The sequence below is a fragment of the Crinia signifera genome, chromosome 6 (assembly GCF_055691185.1).
Source record: "Crinia signifera chromosome 6, ASM5569118v1, whole genome shotgun sequence".
Taxonomy (NCBI): Eukaryota; Metazoa; Chordata; class Amphibia; order Anura; family Myobatrachidae; genus Crinia; species Crinia signifera.
Window position 1 is genome coordinate 87,536,277 of NC_139222.1, and position 19,606 is coordinate 87,555,882.

The window sequence follows — 19,606 nt, forward strand, 5'->3', positions numbered from 1 at the left end:
CCACAGCCGAAACCAGCACCAGGCTGACGGAGCCTGGAGCCGGTAATTAAAAATCAGGGAACCCGACAAATAGGGGTTCCCTGATTTTTAACAACCAGCCCCAGGCTCCTGCTCTGGGGCTGGTTCCCAAAATACGGGGGACAAAATGACTAGGGGTCCCCCGTATTTTAAGAACCAGCCCCAGGCAAAGCCAGCCAGCAGGGTAATGCCACAGCCGGGGGGAGACTTTTTATGCAAGTCCCCCCGGCCAAAGCATTAACCCTACCGACCAGTCAGCCTGGCCAGGGGCCCTGGGGGAGTGGGGACCCCCCCAATAAAGGGGTCCCCCCCTCCAGGACTTACCTGACCAGGCTGAAGCCTGGTGCTGTCCTCGATGCCCCTGGGCGGTGGGCATCGAGCTGATAGTGGTGTAAAAAATAGAACAAACTATTGTTTTTTACTGTGGCACTACAAGTGCCAGCAAGCTGGGACTTGGAGAACCACAAGTCCCAGCCTGCTGGGCATTAAAGGGCCCGCTGGGTCTTGTAGTGCCACAGTAAAAAAAATAGTTAAATAAAACACACTGACACCCATTTTAAATAAAAGTTTAATACACACATTACACACATACTGATACTTACCTATCTTGATCCCGTTGGTAGGTCGCTGGCTCCGGTGTCGGCGGCTCCGTGTCGGCGGCTCCGTGTCGGCGGCTCCGTGTCGGCGGCTCCGGGGCGTCCTGTCCGAAGATAATCCATGTTGGACCTGTGGAAGGAAATCCTACTCACCCCGGTCCTGCATGGATGGTCTTCTTTCTTCATCTGTCGACATCCAGGTCTTCTGGCAGCTGCTGACAACTTCCAGCAGCTGTCGGCATCTCCCGCGACGCTCCCCGGCTTTCAGAGCTGGAGAGAACCTTCCTCATCGGCGTCTGGGCTCAGAATGAATTCTGGCCAATCAGGAGCCACCTAGCCGCCTAGCGGCCAATCAGGAAAGTCCTTTAATGCCCAGCAGGCTGGGACTTGTGGTTCTCCAAGTCCCAGCTTGCTGGGGAGGCTTGCTGGCACTTGTAGTGCCACAGTAAAAAACAATAGTTTGTTCTATTTTTTACACCATTATCAGCTCAAAGCCCACCGCCCAGGGGCATCGAGGACAGCACCAGGCTTCAGCCTGGTCAGGTAAGTCCTGGAGGGGGGGGACCCCTTTATTGGGGGGGTCCCCACTCCCCCAGGGCCCCTGGCCAGGCTGACTGGTCGGTAGGGTTAATGCTTTGGCCGGGGGGACTTGCATAAAAAGTCTCCCCCCGGCTGTGGCATTACCCTGCTGGCTGGTTTTGCCTGGGGCTGGTTCTTAAAATACGGGGGACCCCTAGTAATTTTGTCCCCCGTATTTTGGGAACCAGCCCCAGAGCAGGAGCCTGGGGCTGGTTGTTAAAAATCAGGGAACCCCTATTTGTCGGGTTCCCTGATTTTTAATTACCGGCTCCAGGCTCCGTCAGCCTGGTGCTGGTTTCGGCTGTGGGGGGGACCCCACGCCGGTTTTTTTTTTATTTATTTATTTATTTAATTTTTTTTTTACACCTTGCAGCCTGCACGGATCTGACTGATCCGTGCAGACTGCCTACAAATAATTTGTATTAGCAGCCGTATATACGGCTGCTAATACGAATTCCTACGACATCGGAGGGTTACAAAGCAGTCGGATATGACTGCTTTGTAAATGACCCTCCGGAACATGACTTTGCATACGACTGAAACAGTCGTATGCAGTCGTAGGGGAAATACTAATACGAAAAACTCGGTTTTTCATATTAGTAAATTCCCCCCTAAATGTTTTGTTTGATATGAACTAAAATAAAGGAAAAAAAAATACTGTAAAAAAAAAAAAGAGATGAGGAGTAAGCAAAAGAAGAAAAAGAAAACTCTTTTTGGGGGGCACTCAGAAAAGAGTCTTCTTTTTGTTCTTTTGCTTGCAATTATTTCTGACTCTGGGGAGCTGATGAAAAAGTTGACCACTCAGGTTATATAGACTAGGTAATAATTATTTTTTTCCTCTTATTGCTGTCCACCCACTCTTGGATGCACTTGTGCTAAGGGAAGGACCCCCCCCCCCCCCCATAGAGATGAGGTGTAGTTAGCTGTGTATACTATATATATATATATATATATATATATATAAAAAGAAGGAATAGAGGTGTAGGTTTCACCTTATTTTCATACACAATGGTAGAATAAAAGAATTTATATTGTACAATAATATAAAAACAGTTGATTCTCACACAAATGTTCATATCATATTAGATACCATTTCTAACAAGTATGTTTTCCTGATAGATCCTACGTGTTTCGTCCCGGAGGGACTTCTTCAGGGGTAACAGGGTATCGATCTGAATTGTGTTCACTCTTAGTGAATTGTGTTCACTCTTAGTGGATGGATGGACCGATAGAAGTCCGCCCCTTTGAAGGGGTGTTGGCTATCTCAATGTCCTCAGCTTGGGGGGCGGGGGGGGGGGGGTGAGTAGAAAGGGTCCGACTGATATCCTCAACAGATATGTGGAAGGACTTATGAGAGTCCGCCCCTATTGAAGGGGTATTGGCTCTCTGAATATCCTCAGCTTGGGGGGGGGGGGGGGGTGGGTAGAATGGGTCAGACTGATATCCTCACCAGATATACACTCTGACTGATTGGACATACCTAACCCATCTGCGGACCTCTATTCTTTCTTTTTCTATGCCTATCTTCTACCTCTATTAACAGCGAGGTAGTTAGAGGTGCAGCTAACCTCTTAGCGCAGAAAAGGCCACAACCCCCCATCTCTTGATATATATATATATATATTAGAGATGTGCACCGGACACTTTTTCGCGTTTTGGGTTTTGGGTTTTGGGTTCTGATTACCTTCAGGTTTTGGGTTCTAATGGGTTTTGCCAAAACACCCCCTAAAGGTTTTGGGTTTTGGGTTTTGGGTTCTGATTTTTTTGAAAAAAGCATAAAAATGGTTAACATTGCATAATTTAGGTGTTTTTTTGCTCCTATGCTATTATTAACCCCATCAGCTTTCTTCTCCACTCATTTACAGTCTATTCTGAAGACCTCACACCTCACAATATTGTTTTTAGGCCAAAATGTTGCACCGAGGTAGCTGGATGACTATGATAAGCAAGACAAATGGGCGGCACAAACACGTGGCCCATCTAGGAGTGGCACTGCAGTGGCAGATAGAAAAACTAGGCCCCAAAGAGCACATTATTCAAAAGAAAAAAAGAGGTGCAAGATGGAATTGTCCAAGGGCCCTCCCACCCAAACTAGGCCCCAAAGAGCACATCATTCAAAAGACAAAAAAGAGGTGCAAGATGGAATTGTCCTACGGCACTCCCACCCAAACTAGGCCCCAAAGAGCACATTATTCAAAAGACAAAAAAGAGGTGCAAGATGGAAGTGTCCAAGGGCACTCCCACCCAAACTAGGCCCCAAAGAGCACATTATTCAAAAGACAAAAAAGAGGTGCAAGATGGAAGTGTCCAAGGGCACTCCCACCCAAACTAGGCCCCATAGAGCACATTATTCAAAAGACAAAAAAGAGGTGCAAGATGGAATTGTCCTACGGCACTCCCACCCAAACTAGGCCCCAAAGAGCACATTATTCAAAAGATAAAAAAGAGGTGCAAGATGGAAGTGTCCAAGGGCACTCCCACCCAAACTAGGCCCCAAAGAGCACATTATTCAAAAGACAAAAAAGAGGTGCAAGATGGAATTGTCCTACGGCACTCCCACCCAAACTAGGCCCCAAAGAGCACATTATTCAAAAGACAAAAAAGAGGTGCAAGATGGAATTGTCCTACGGCACTCCCACCCAAACTAGGCCCCAAAGAGCACATTATTCAAAAGACAAAAAAGAGGTGCAAGATGGAAGTGTCCAAGGGCACTCCCACCCAAACTAGGCCCCAAAGAGCACATTATTCAAAAGACAAAAAAGAGGTGCAAGATGGAATTGTCCTACGGCACTCCCACCCAAACTAGGCCCCAAAGAGCACATTATTCAAAAGACAAAAAGAGGTGCAAGATGGAATTGTCCTTGGGCCCTCCCACCCACCCTTATGTTGTATAAACAGGACACGCACACTTTAACAAACCAATCATTTCAGCCACAGGGTCTGCCACACGACTGTGGCTGAAATGATTGGTTCGTTTGGGCCCCCACATCACAAGCTGCCATTTAATATGTCCCTGCACAAACTGGCTCTACAGAGGCAAAAGGTCGTCCTCATCCTCATCCAGCGATTCCTCACCACCATCAGTATCTTGTTCTTCCTCACCCTCACAGAGTATTAATTCGTCCCCGCTGGAATCCACCACCACAGGTTCCTGTGTACTTTGTGGACGCTGGTCTTTCTCGTAGAATTGATAATTCATTTTTATGAACATCATCTTCTCCACATTTTTTGGAAGCAACCTCCTACGCTTATTGCTGACAAGGTTCCCAGCTGCACTAAAAACTCTTTCGGAGTACACACTGGAGGAAGGGCAACTGAGGTAATATAGAGCCAGTTTGTACAGGGGCTTCCAAATTTCCTTTTTTTTCTGCCAGTACTGGTAAGGACTCTCTGACATGCCTACTTGGGTGCTGTCACCCATATAATCCTCCACCATTCTGTCAATGGTGATAGCATCATAGGCAGTGGAAGTAGACATGTCAGAAATTGTTGGAAGGTCCTTCAGCCCAGACCAAATGTCCAAACTTGGTCCTTTATCACCACCAGCGGGGGGTTTAGGAAATCGCAGTTGTTTCCTTGCAGAACCAGTTGCTGGAGAAAATGAAGGAGAAGGTGCTGCTGAGTCACTTTCCACTTCAGAAGATGACAGTTTTCTAACCAGCAGTTCTTTGCACTTCTGCAGGCTTGTGTCCGCCGGAAAGAGTGACACCACGTAGGCTTTAAACCGAGGATCGAGCACGGTGGCCAAAATGTACTCCTCTGATTTCAAAATTTGTACCACCCTCGAATCCTGGCAAAGCGTATGAAGGACTTCATCCACAAGTCCCACATGCTTAGAGGACTCGCTCCGTCTCAGCTCCTCCTTCACTTTCTCCAACTGTTTCTGCAAAAGCCTGATGAGGGGAATGACCTGACTCAAGCTGGCAGTGTCTGAACTGACTTCACGTGTGGCAAGTTCGAAGGGTTGGAGAATCTTGCACAACACTGAAATCATTCTCCACTGTGCTTGAGTCAGGTGCATACCCCCTCCTTTGCCTATGTCATAGGTGGATGTATAGGCTTGAATGGCCCTTTGCTGCTCCTCCATCCTCTGAAGCATATAGAGGGTTGAGTTCCACCGCGTTACGACCTCTTGCTTCAGCTGATGGAGGGGCAGGTTCAACAGTGTTTGCTGCCGCTCCAGTCTTTGGCATGCAGCCGCCGAATGACGAAAGTGGCCACAAATTTTTCGGGCCACCGAAAGAGTCCCCTGCACAGCTCTGTTGTCTCTTAGAAAACTCTGGACCACCAAATTTATCGTGTGAGCAAAACAGGGCACATGCTGAAATTTGCCCTGCTTTAATGCCCGCACGATATTGCAGGCATTGTCTGACACCACAAATCCCCAGGAGAGTCTAAGAGGGGTAAGCCATTGCCCAATGATTACCCTCAGTTTCTGTAAGAGGTTATCGGCGGTGTGCCTCTTACGGAAAGCGGTAACACACAACGTAGCCTGCCTAGGAAGGAGCTGGCATTTCCCAGGTCCTACTACTGGTGCTGCTGCTGTTGTTGCTGCTGGACAAGGTGATTCATCTACCCAGTGGGCTGTCACGGTCATGTAATCCCTAGTCTGCCCTTTTCCACTTGTCCACATGTCCGTTGTTAAGTGGACAGTGGGTATGACCGCATTTTTCAGGGCACTGAGAACACTTTTATGCACTTTACTGTACAGCTTCGGTATCGCCTGTCTAGCGAAGTGGAATCTTGACGGTATTTTGTAACGGGGACACACTAAGTCCATCAATCGTCTAAATCCTACTCCAGCAGTTATGGACACCGGAAGCACATCTAATACAATCAGATCTGCTAAGGCCTCAGTTACCCGCTTTGCCATTGGATGACTGCTGTCATACTTCATCTTCATGGCAAAGGACTGTTGGACAGTCAATTGCTTAGTGAAATAAGTGTTCCGACTTCCCCTCCGGGATGATGAATGACTCCCAGCAGCAACAGCAGCAGCGGCAGCAGTAGGAGGCGTAGCAATGCAGGATCCTCCAGAAGAATCCCGGATAGGAGAGGAGTCAGTCAGGCAAGTAACATGGCCTATAGGACTACTCCCAATCCTCATTGAGGAAGAAATTGACGAGGAGGGACTTTGCGGTGTAGTTGGGCACGTGGACACAACAGGACAAAGGGATTTAGTTGTCCCTGGACTGTGTACATTCTTAGCCACAGTTTCTGAACTAAACAGCAACTTATGAACGCTCTTCAAGTGACGTAGAAGGGAGGATGTCCCTAGGTGGGAAACGTCCTTACCCCTGCTTATTTGAGCTTTGCATAAGCTACATATGGCAAAACAATTGTTGGACGGTTTGGGATAAAAAAAATTCCAGACCGAAGAGGTGGATTTATTGGTCTTCTGTCCAGGCATGGTGATGCCCTTTGGGATCTCACGGACAACAACTGTCTTGCCCGGTGCCTCATTTAAGCAAACCGCATCAGCATCGTCCTCCTCGTCAATTTCTCCCTCAGCACCAGCTTCATCAATATCCTCCTCCTGGTGTACAACACTGACACCTTCATTATCGACATCTGCAACTGCACTGTCTGTGATCCTTCCAGCACATGCAGAGGGTGTGCTGCGAATGCTGAAAGGAGCATCCTCTTCCCGTACAGTGATGGGAAGGTCAGGCATCGCAACCACCAACACCCTTGGACTCTCCACTGGGATTTGTGATACCATGTCTTCTTTGGAAGGCAGAGTTGTTTGCTGGATTTTTGTTGGTGACACCTTAAATCTCTTAAATTTTAAAGTGGGAGAAGGAGGAGGAGGAGGAGGAGGAGGACTTTGATCATCTTGTGAAGCTGAGCCACTAGTCATGAACATAGGCCATGGCCGTAGCCGTTCCTTGCCACTCCGCGTTGTAAATGGCACACTGGCAACTTTAAGTTTCTCCTCCAATGATTTGCTTTTTCTTTTTAAGGGCCTTTTACTCAACTTTGGCTTTTTGGATTTTACATGCCCTCTACTTTGACACTGGGCATCGGCCTTGGCAGACGACGTCGATGGCATTTCATCGCCTATGTCATGATGACTAGTGGCATCAGCTTCAGAAGCACGACGAAGTGGCTCCTCATCTTTTCCTTTTTTTTTATCCTCCATATTTTGGATATCTAACGGTAGGCAGCGGTGTCAGCAAACTGGATACCGAGATATCAGCTGGTTGTTGTCACTATCCAGTGACAACAGCAGCAAGATACAAAAGTGGATATATATCAGTAACACAACAAGTGGCGTCAGCAAACCAGAGTTATGTACTGCGATATCTAACGGTAGGCAGCGGTGGCAGCAAACTGGATACCCAGATATCAGCTGGTTGTTGTCACTAGCCAGTGACAACAGCAGCAAGATACAATATTTATTTTGTGGATAGTTACACTGGTAGGTAACACAACAAGTGGCGTCAGCAAACCGGAGTTATTTACTGCGATATATGTAACGGCAGCAGTGGCAGCAAACTGGATACCCAGATATCAGCTGGTTGTTGTCACTAGCCAGTGACAACAGCAGCAAGATACAATATTTATTTTGTGGATAGTTACACTGGTAGGTAACACAACAAGTGGCGTCAGCAAACCGGAGTTATTTACTGCGATATATGTAACGGCAGCAGTGGCAGCAAACTGGATACCCAGATATCAGCTGGTTGTCACTAGCCAGTGACAACAGCAGCAAGATACAATATTTATTTTGTTGATAGTTACACTGGTAGGTAACACAACAAGTGGCGTCAGCAAACCGGAGTTATTTACTGCGATATATGTAACGGCAGCGGTGGCAGCAAACTGGATACCCAGATATCAGCTGGTTGTCACTAGCCAGTGACAACAGCAGCAAGATACAATATTTATTTTGTGGATACACTGGTAGGTAACACAACAAGTGGCGTCAGCAAACCGGAGTTATTTACTGCGATATATGTAACGGCAGCGGTGGCAGCAAACTGGATACCCAGATATCAGCTGGTTGTTGTCACTAGCCAGTGACAACAGCAGCAAGATACAAAAGTGGATACACTGGTAGGTAACACAACAAGTGGCGTCAGCAAACCACAGTTAAAAATTTAATTACTGAGTCTGCGATATCTAACGGCAGCCAGTGGTGTCAGCAACAACAACAACTTAATTATTTTTTTTAATATTTTTATATATTTTTAATTTTTTTTTTATTTTTTTTTATATACTCTGAGAGGTAGGTACAAGGTAGTGGCACTGGCAACAACAGAGGTGACTGCCTGGTAGGTGTTTACAACCATATAACAGGTAGCCAGGCAGCACAAAAACCCTCTCTGGCAGCACAATAAAAATTATTAAACCCCCCTCTGTCTGTAGTATTCTGTAGCAGGCTAGCAGCAGCAGTGACACAATTAGAGATGAGCAGGCTATAGCAATATAGAAAGAAAACCCCCTCTGCGGCAGTACAATAAACCCCCCTCTGTCTGTAGTATTCTGTAGCAGCAGCAGTGACACAAATTACAGATGAGCAGGCTACAGCAATATAGAAAAAAAAATCACTCTCCAGCAGCACAATAAAAAATGATTAAACCCCCTCTGTACTTGCAGCTCTTTAGCAGCAAGCAGCACAGTGACACACACAACGCTCCAGCAAATCCCTCACGGAGCAATAAATAAAACCCCCCTCTCTGGCAGCACTGCTGCCTGCTCTGCGTCGCCCCACAGAATGAAGATGGCGGCGGCGGGTCCCGGCTTTTATGTAATACGGATCTCGCGAGAATCCGACGTCACCAATGTGACGTCGGGCCTCGATTTCGGCTCCGGGCCTGCGCGGGAGTCCGCGGACGTCCTGGATCCGGATTCGGATTCAGGACGTCCGTGCGGATCCGGATCTCGGAGATCCGGACCCGCTCATCACTAATATATATATATATATATATATATATATATATATATATATAAATACACCGGGGCCCAGCACTCACTAAGACAAACTAACTCACCTTAACATTCAAATAATCAATTAAATAAATAATAAATAAATAATAAATACTAATTCAGGTGCTGTGTTTGGGATTGTCTCACCTTTAAAAGCCATAAGGCACTTGGCAGGTGAGCTTTAACCCAAGAAAAAAACACATGTCCACTTTAGCTATGATGTGTAAGCAGTTGACAGGTTCCTAAGAAAACCAGTTGTTAGTGTAGGACTTGCAGTGAAATGGGGTCCCTTGGCGATGGGCTGCAAGCTTAAATGAGTGCTGGGCCCCCTGTATTAGTATATATATATATATATATATATTTATATATATATCTATATCTATATATATACATATATAGATAGATATATATATATATATATCTATATATATATATAGATATATATATATATATATATATATCTATATATATATATATACTAGGTGATTCATCGCGCCCTATGCGCGCTCTTCACACCGGCGTAAGGGGCTACGCCCCTTAATTTGTGAACATTTGTATTGTGAGAAATATGGTTAGAATTGTATGAAAGATGCCCTGTATTGCAGCTTCTGGCAGTGGGTGAGGGTCCAGCGTGGCAGCACAGGAGTACCGGACGGTGGCCCTGAGTCAGTGTCTCCTCCTACTGGGTGGGAGTTAGGGTGCATGAGAGCAGGAGGCTGGGATATGAGGCATGATAGGGGTATGTGGGCAACACAGCGTCAGCGATTACCCAGTGGTGGAAGTTACGGTTCAGGAGAGCAGGAAGGGTAGTGATAGGGGTGTGTGGGCATACGGGGGACTAAAGAGGGTGGTGGACACTGTGCAGCTTCTGCCAGTGGGTGAGGGTCTAGCGTGGCAGCACAGAAATACAGGAGTCAGTGTCCCCTCCGACTGGGTGGGAGTTAGGGTGCATGAGAGCAGGAGGCTGGGCGGTAAAGCATGATAGGGGAATGTGGGCAACACAGGGTGAGCGGGTCTCCACTGGCGGAAGTTACGGGGCAGGAGAACAGGAGGCAGGGCAGTGTCCTCCCACATTGATGGCAAAAGTATTCAACATCGGCCATAAACCATCGATTATTTGAAAATCATTGATGGTCGATGGGCATCCCTAGAACTGGAGGAGGGTGGGGGACAGTATGCAGCTCCCGGCAGTGGGTGAGCGTCTCCTCCCACTGGGAGGGAGTGAGCGTGCATGAGAGCAGGAGGCTGTATAATAGTGGTATGTGGGCAAGACATTGATAAAAGTTGTGGCGCTGGTGCAGAGGGCAGTGGGGAAACCTGCAGTGCGGCAGCCAGGGCCGGATTTCCCACCTAGGGGCGGTACCTGCTTGTGGTGGTACAGGATCCCCCATTGTCATGGGGGTACGTGAAATGCGGGAGCGAGGGCCGCGGTGGTCCGCTGGGGGGTGGAATTGCCGGAAGGGGGTCTGGGGGGTCTGCAAATTGCGGGAGGGGGGGTGGTGTGTGGGGATCCGCGGTTAGCGGGAGGGGGCGGGGGGGCTTGAATCGTGGGAAGGGGGGTCCGCAAATTGCGGGAGGGGGGTTGTCGGGGTTAGTGAATTGCGGGAGGGGGGGTTGCGGAGGTCCGTGAATTGCGGGAGGGGCGCGTGGGGTGCCGTGAGTCAAGGGGGGGGTGGTGCAGGGGTCCGTGAATCACGGGAGGGGTCATGAATCGCAGGAGGCGGGGGTCGTGGGGGGGCTGCGAATCGCAGGAGGGGGGGTGTGGGGGGTTACCGTGAATTGCATGAGGGGGGCGTGAATCAAGGGAGGGTGGGCGCAGGGGGGTGGTGCGGGGGACCGTGAATTGCGGGAGGGGGCATGAATCGCGGGAGGGGGGGTCGTGGGGGGTTCCGAATCGCAGGAAGGGGGGTATGGGGGGTGCCGTGAATTGCGTGAGGGGGGCATGAATCGCGGGAGGGGGGGGTCCCCGAATGTGTGAATTACGGGGTGGTCGCAAATCGCGAGAGGTGCCGAGGGGGCCCGCAAATCGCGGGAGGGGAGCGCTACGGGGGGTCTCGTGAATCGCGGGAGGGGGGGTCGTGAGGGGTTGCGAATCGCAGGAAGGGGGGTGTGGGGGGTGCCGTGAATTGCGTGAGGGGGGCATGAATCGCGGGAGGTGGGGTCCCCGAATGTGTGAATTAGGGGGCGGTCGCAAATCGCGAGAAGTGCCGAGGGGGCCCGCAAATTGCAGGAGGGGGGCGCTACGGGGGGTTCCGTGAATCGCGGGAGGGGGCGGCGCGAATTGCGGGAGGGGGGTCGCAAATCATAGTAGGGGGGTGCCGTGAATCGCGGGAGGGGGGGTCGCAGGGGGCCCTTTTAATGCCGGGAGGGGGGGTCGCAGGGGTCCCGCGAAATGCGGGAGGGGAGGATGCAGGGGTCCTGCGAATCGCGGGAGGGGGCTCGCGGGAGGGAGGGGTCACTGGGGTCCCGCGATTTGCGGAAGGGTCGCGGGGGTCCCGCGTTTCGCGGGAGGGGGTGGTCGCGGAGGTCCAGCGAATCGCGGGAGGGGGTGGTCGGGTCTGGGACGGATATTAGACAGCACTAACATCGACAGCCATTACATCGACACCATTAGTTCGACAGCTCAATAGGTCGACATGGTTTTAGGTCGACATACCATTAGGTCGACATGTCATTATGTCGACAGCTCATTAGGTCGACAGATCATTAGGTCGACATGTTTTTAGGTCGACACTGCCATTAGGTCGACAGAGTCTATGTCGACAGTCAAAAGGTCGACATGGGTTTTTTCACTGTTTTTTGGCCGAAATGTCGACACCGTCGACATGGACACAGTTTGAAGTGTACCGCAGCCGCTCGCTATGCTTCGGGCACGGTGCCTCGCTGCGCTCGGAACACTATTTTATTCTCCCACCACGCCCTAGTGGATAGTAGGGCATGAAATACCGCCTGTCGGCACATGTCGGCTCAATAAACAGTGAAAAAACCCATGTCGACCTTTTGACTGTCGACATAGACACTGTCGACCTAATGGCAGTGTCGACCTAAAAACATGTCGACCTAATGAGCTGTCGACATAATGACATGTCGACCTAATGGTATGTCGACCTAAAACCATGTCGACCTATTGAGGTGTCGAACTAATGGTGTCGATGTAATGGCTGTCGATGTAAGTGCTGTCTAACAATAGTCCGGATACCGGGGTGGTCGGGGGGGTCCCGCGAATCGCGGGAGGGGGGTCGCGGGGGTCCCGCGAATCGCGGGAGGGGGGGTTCGCGGGGGTCCCGCGAATCACGGGAGGGGGGGTCGCGGGGGTCCCGTGACTTGCGGGAGGGTGGAAAGCGGGGGTCCCGCGAATCGCGGGAGGGGGGGTGCGGGGTCCTGTGAATGGCGGGAGGGGCGGTCACGGGGGTTCCGCAAATCGCGGGAGGGGGGGGTCGCGGGGGGTCCCGCGAATCGCGGGAGGGGGGTCGCGGGGGTCCCGCGATTCGCGGGAGGGGGGGGAGTCGCGGGGGTCCCGCGATTCGCGGGAGGGGGGGTCGGGGGGGTCCCGCGAATCGCGGGAGGGGGGGTCGCGGGGGGGTCCCGCAAATCGCGTGAGGGGGGGTCGCGGGGGGTCCCGCGAATCACGGAAGGGGGGTCGCGGGGGTCCTGGCAGAGGGTAGGGATGTGCAGGAGTAATGGTGGATGGTGGCTGTGGAGTAATGGTGGATGGTGGGCGTGTACTGTAGCCCTGGCTGGGCGGGGGGAGGTGATGTCAAGGGGGTGGAACGTCAGACACATGAAAGTGAAACTGTTCTACACAGGAACGTTCTCCACAGGGGTTGAGTGACAGATCTGGCTAAATATATAAGAGATATATAGAGGACACAATGTGCGGCACTCGGTGCGAATAAAGACAATTCCAGTCAAAACAGGCTTAGTATAGCATATACTAAGCCTGTTTTGACTGGAATTGTCTTTATTCGCACCGAGTGCCGCACATTGTGTCCTCTATTGATCTCTATTTTCGTGGAGGCACCGGGCGCAGCAAGGATTGGAGGAGAGAGTGCCGGACCTGCCGCAAACTTTTTTATATATATATATATATATATATATATATATAGACAGCACTTACCTATCCTGGGAACCAGGTTAGGAAACAGACCAGCACTCACGTAGTTTGAGTTGAAGAAAAAAAGGTGTATTTTCCAAACATTATACAAAGTGTAGTGCAGCAAGGCTGACCCCTGCCTTGCTGCACTACACTTTGTATAATGTTTTGAAAATACACCTTTTTTTCTTCAACTCAAACTACGTGAGTGCTGGTCTGTTTCCTAACCTGGTTCCCAGGATAGGTAAGTGCTGTCTATCATTATCCCTCTTGGACCCTGCACCGCATCATTCCTTAAACATCTGAGTGCCGTTTTGCTTCTCTCTCTCTCTCTCTCTCTCTCTCTCTCTCTCTCTATATATATATATATATATATATCCAAAGAGTGACCCCACGTGCGCCCTAATAGTGTAGCAGCTACTCTAAACCCCCCCTGTTAGTGGGAGGCAACAATAGACATGGACAACAGAAAGTATAGAGTGCGCTTATACCACCAAATGGAGTTACCACCAGTTTGTAATCATATACAATTCAATAACCCGATACAATGTGTAATCATAAAACCAAGATGCTTTATTTTTGTTTCAAAGACCACATCTGGACATTGTATCCTTTTCGGAATAGCGAAATCAGTAACCCATTTACTGATTTCGCTATTCCGAAAAGGATACAATGTCCAGATGTGGTCTTTGAAACAAAAATAAAGCATCTTGGTTTTATGATTACACATTGTATCGGGTTATTGAATTGTATATGATTACAAACTGGTGGTAACTCCATTTGGTGGTATAAGCGCACTCTATACTTTCTGTTGTCCATATATATATATATATATATATATATATATATCAAGTGTATTCTAGATTATTATTATACGTTGCAGTGATTGGTTGCTATGGGCAAATCCTTCACTGACATACTTCACTCTTTTCACTGGTTCATACATCTCCATATTGTGCTCTATTGCTTAGTAAATTTGGAGTATTATTATTAGACCTGATTAGTGTCCTGTTTACTCAATATCAATCCAAGATACTTTAAATCCTGACTACGCATGCTGGTTGCATTTGAGTAGCAGCAAACTGAAATACTGTAGCTCTAGTGAATGAGATCTGGTTCTAAGAATTTATTGTATTTGGTTGGTCATACCAGGGCGATTTGCCTGTCCCATCATAGGAGCCCATGCTCAACGCTTAAAATGGGCGTGTGTGGTGAGAACAGCCATAGGAGCCAATGTTAATTTTATAACATTTAGAACGTGATCTTCACTGGAGTACTTAAGCATAATTATTTTTGCTCACAGGACTCACATGGGAAGAGGACTGAACTATGGGGGATCCTAGATAGGTAAGTATATATATACATGTATGTGTGTATGTATGCATGTGTTTTAATAAAACTATACTGTCTATGGTGTGTGTGTGTGTGTGTGTGTGTGTGTGTGTGTATGTATGTGTGTGTGTGTGTTTTTGTGTTTATTTTATTATTGGTTTAGCAGTGGCCACTTTAATGCCCAGAATGCCAGGACTTGTGGTACACCAAATCCTTGCATACAGGAAAGACTTGCAGGGACTTTTAGTTCCACAGCCAAACCCAATGCTATTTAATTATTTATATAATTTTGTTTACACCACCAAAGGTATCATAGATAACTGCACTCAATACCATTGGATCCGGGGTACCTTTGCATCTATTCAGGACACTGTCACATGAGACTCCAGAGATAGCTGCAATTTAAAAGGCTCAACACCAGCAGCTGGGAGAACAAGAATCAGCAGGGAAGTCGCATAAATAAAGGTACATCCAATATAGTCTGGCCAGACAATAAGAAATAATATCCCATGGAATGGGAGGACTGCTATTACCAATCTATCATTGGGAGGATTGCATTTATCAATCTGTATGCCAAACTAATAACTACTAACCTCACCAAGGACTGGCATAACTAAACTGACTAAAAAAGGCGGCTCCAGACTCCAGCAGTGAGGAAAACAGGGGTCCACACTGCAGGGTCATGCCCCCTACCAGCTAGACTGTGCCCATGTCTTGAAGGCCGCATTGGCTTTTCTTGCAGAGAGCATGCACAACACATTTCTGCTCTGGGTAATAGATAGGTTTATAGATACGGAGACTACTGGGTCCGTAAACTGCCAGATCCTAAACTTGGTGCCTGGCTGTCAGGGTACTCCTACACTATCTCACGTGAACCTCTAGAGCCAATCTAACGGAGAACCATGTTCACTTAAGATGCCATCAGACAGTAGGTATTCACGGAATAGGCAGAAGACCACTAGATGGTAGTTGTGCAGTATTGCATCGGATCCGGCCAGATGTCTTAGGATCCAGAAGCAAGTACAGTATACAGGATTATGTGTCAGTGGAACTGTTTAATTGATGGGGGGGGATCTTAGAATGCACACCCTATTTTGCATGTGGTGCTATCATGCTGGGACTTGTAGTTCTGCAAAGAAAAACACATGGCGCAGATGCACACTCCATGTTATTAATCAATAAAAGAGGTTATTGGTATAATTATTGACCAAAAAATATAATTTCTGGTGGGTCCTTAATACTAACTTTGAATCTGGGGCAGAAGCCAGTCACCCCAGAGCAGCACACAAGAGAAAAACTAGGCTATACGTGTATTAATAAGAAAGAAGCAGAAGCTAGAGGTTAAAAGGTGAAGTGCTAGGAAGTATAATATTAGTGAAAAATATATAGTGCTAAATAAATGTTAGGTTGTGCCACCCCGAAAGGTAACTCAGCCACACCAACCCAAGGGGTGCCGCGCCCCAAATCCATCCCCAAGACTAGAAATTAATGTCAATTTTTAGGTCTTACCTTCATTGTGCCTTCAGAACTGTTGAACTGTCATGGAGGTCAGTAATAACCATATAGGGTAGGAGTAATGCTGCAGACGGTGGATAACAACAGCCGTTACCAATTTCAGGATCAATACTAAATATAGCTACCCTGCTCTATATAACCAGGAGGTAAATTTTCGGGATAATAAACGTGACCCCCCAAAACTAACGAGAACTGAGCTAGCAGCTTACTGGCACAAGTGCAACAATACAACACAGATGGTAAGCAACTAATAAAGAGATTAAGAGTACCAAATAAACAAACGTAAATACTGCGGCTAATGTGAACTAAACACACCTTACTCAGTACTCAGATGCAACAATGCACAAATGTGATATATAACCAACTAATATAAATGGCTATATTACTCTGAAATAATAATAAAGACAAAACACCTGTCTTTAAGCTTGCTGGGCTGGAAATCTGGATGAACCAGGACAGAGAGACTGGAACAGGACAGAACCACCAGGATCATACCCTCCAACATGACCCTTTTCATTAGGTACAAAATGCTCTGTTTCTGGACATCCCTGCCATTAGCAGTTGCAGAGGAGAGGCTATAGCACAGTCCAATATTCAAAAAGGGGAGCCACACCTAATGCCACTCCAAACATCACTGTCCTGGACTCATTGGCAGTTGATGTGACCCCCCTCTTTGAATTGTAAACTGTGCTGGAGCCTCACATCTGAAGTCCAGGAACAGAGCATTTTGTACCTAATGGTATGGGTCAGGTTGGACGGTATGCAGGATACCTGAGAAGCTGAGGGTCCGATTGAAGTTCACGCTCACATAGAACTATCACTGGCAAAAGGTAGGGAGGAGAGTGACCAGAATTTATAGCTCTACAAGATTAACACCCAGCAGTTGAAGATGCGCACACTTCCTGTCTGGCGTTCCTGCTACAGAGACTGGGGGGGGGGGGGGGGGGCAGATTTATAAAGCCTGGTGGAGTGATAAAGTGGCTGGTACGTTATCACTGGCCAATCAGGCTGCATTTAAAATATGACGGTTAGGAGCTCATTGGCTGGTACCTTATCACCAGCCACTTTATCACTTCACCAGGCTTAATAAATCTGCCCTGGGTGATGTGCTGCTCTGTCTCCTAGCAACAGCCTGGAGGCATGTCGGTACTTGTGGATTATCACGGCTCCCATCGCATGCCATCGCATGCCATATATAGTGGAATGCGATGGCATGCGATGGGATGCGATTTTTGACGGTTTTACCGTTTTTAACAAAATCGCATGCGATCGCATCGCATGCGATTTGATCGCATGCGATCGCATGCATTTTTTAACTGAAAAGCATCCAAATGCATTGAAATTACTATGAAACATGTTCAATGGCCCCCAAATGTCATTTTTGAGACTCTACTTCCCCCACTATCAACGTGAACCCGAAGCGTGGCGAGCGCAGCGAGCCCGCGAGGGGCGGCGGTACGCGTCCTACGTCCCATCGCGGGGCTCGCTGCGCTCGCCACGCTTCGGGCTTGGTGGCTCGCTGCGCTCGCCACACTTTCTATTCTCAACTCCATGCCGACGTGGATAGTGGGGGTATGAAAAGGTTGTAGGACGCGTACCGCCGCCCCTCGCGGTGGTACGCGTCCATTGGGGGGCCATTTGGGGGCCATTGAACATGTTTCATACTAATTTCAATGCATTTGGATGCTTTTGTTACATATCGCATGCGATGCGATCGCATGCGATGCAATTTTTCCCCGTGCGATGGCCACCGTGGGAGCCGTGATACTCCACAAGTACCGGCATGTCATCCAGAAGTGTGCTCCCAGTGGTCGTGTCTTAATGCACGTGCACCTCCTGGTGTGCATGTCATCTGGCATGCGTGTCCTCCATCGTTCATATTGCCTGGCAGACGCGCCAGCCGAGGACAAAATCAGCGGCCCCTGACACCTTCATTACTAATTAAAAATACAAATATAGATAATAAAATGGTGCAGTGGGATTGCAGGCTAGGCCCCATAGTATTTGCATCTCTTGAAAACTATATAATTACGCCACTGGTCATGGAAGCCTTTGAGGGAAAATATCTGATTTAATGTGCATACACACGGTAAGATTTGAGCTAAGTTTACTACTAATTTTGACACATATTGCACCGTGTTTATACAGCTTACAATACCGATGCGTCAAAATCTTACATACTGTAATAGTCAAAATCGCAGTGTGTATAGTTAATATCGGTGGTTTGTGGACTCTGGGGAATTCAGCGAAAATCGTGTAGTCAAAATCGTTCATAGCCATAATCTCATTGTGCCTGTGCATGAACTTTTAGAGACTTTAGGCTATAAGCTATGAATAAGTGGTGTACATTGGAGTATTATCACACTTGATCTTGGACTAAGACATTATTTGTTCCTTTATTAGGAGCCTGAGCCGTTGATAATTCAAAATCAAAGCTATGCATCCAATGAGCGGAATGTTCATGTATAAACTTTTTTTGCAATTTATATTTAAATATTAAAAATATTATATATGTGTGCGCTCTTTTTTAATAAGTGTAAGATTTTTTTAATATGGTCATCATGAAAGTTTCCGCATATGCCAAATTCTGTACAATATAATCACTGGTTATTGGCTCGCTGACCTATCAACTCTAAGTAAATATATTTATTTTTTCCCCAATTATTAAAGGAAAGATTTACATCTGAAAGTCTTTGTAAAATATACTATATTTTAGCATTTATTAGGCTATTTGTCAGCGTACCTCTTTATGTAATTTGGTGGCCTTCTGCAGCAGCTTAGAGCTACTGTACGCTTTCCTATGACACACCAGGAAGCAATAGGCAGCGACAGGCATATAACCAAGTCCCTTCACTAATCCCCTATCCTATTTTATCTGATGCACTGAGCCGCAGCTAAAGCATCTCTCTGCAACTGCTAGAGGAAAACACTTAAGATGTGACCAGGTCTGCCTGAGAATATCTCGCTGTCCCCAAAGGTGCAACTCATGGTTAGTTCACCATGTGTGTCTCTTTGGTCATCTTCGGTTGTCTGGTGTTTGGGAACCTTCCTTTCTTTTGCTTCTCCTGCCCATCTCAGTGCAGCTGCACATTCTACTCACTCGGCGATGGTTCCAAATCCAGGTATGACCACCCTTGTGCCTTAGGCTCCTATGTGTATAATGTACCTACACCCCATCTGTGTCCCCTTCCAGTGTCCCATATTATACTGTATGGATTTTCCTTCATTCACTTTGTGCTACAGCTTCCTGTGTGCAAAGGATTAACTTCTGTAATCTGATTTCAAAGAAAGCATTGAAATGCCTTCTGCACTGGGGACACTGCATAATTATAATGAATTTCGGTATGAACTGTGGCACCTTTCACCTTTTTTTTGCCGAATACGCTATGATCCTATTTAAATTCTGTTCAGTTTAAACAGTTAAATCATTTTAACATTCATTTTAATCTTGTGGTACAGACACGCAATGCTAAAATCATTCAATCTACAAAGAAATAACATGCAGTTGTGATGATTTTTAAAGAAGTGTTTTCATGTTGGG

The 19,606-nt window shown here is 47.6% G+C and overlaps 1 protein-coding gene across 3 annotated transcripts in view; it reads left to right on the top strand.

Annotated features, from left to right (window-relative positions):
- LRIT1 (leucine rich repeat, Ig-like and transmembrane domains 1) overlaps positions 1–19,606 on the top strand; it is a 72,292-nt gene that overhangs the window by 19,485 nt on the left and 33,201 nt on the right. Inside the window, exon 2 of one of the 3 annotated variants that reach the window (XM_083146385.1) lies at positions 14,522–14,565. Coding sequence is in view for 1 of the 3 variants with exons in the window: in XM_083146384.1 (XP_083002510.1) it covers positions 19,066–19,187 (122 nt within the window). In the remaining 2 variants the exon portion in view is untranslated. Of the gene's footprint in view, positions 1–14,521; positions 14,566–14,918; positions 15,016–18,961; positions 19,188–19,606 lie in introns of those variants that run through there. The other 2 variants (XM_083146386.1, XM_083146384.1) reach the window with 2 other exon arrangements.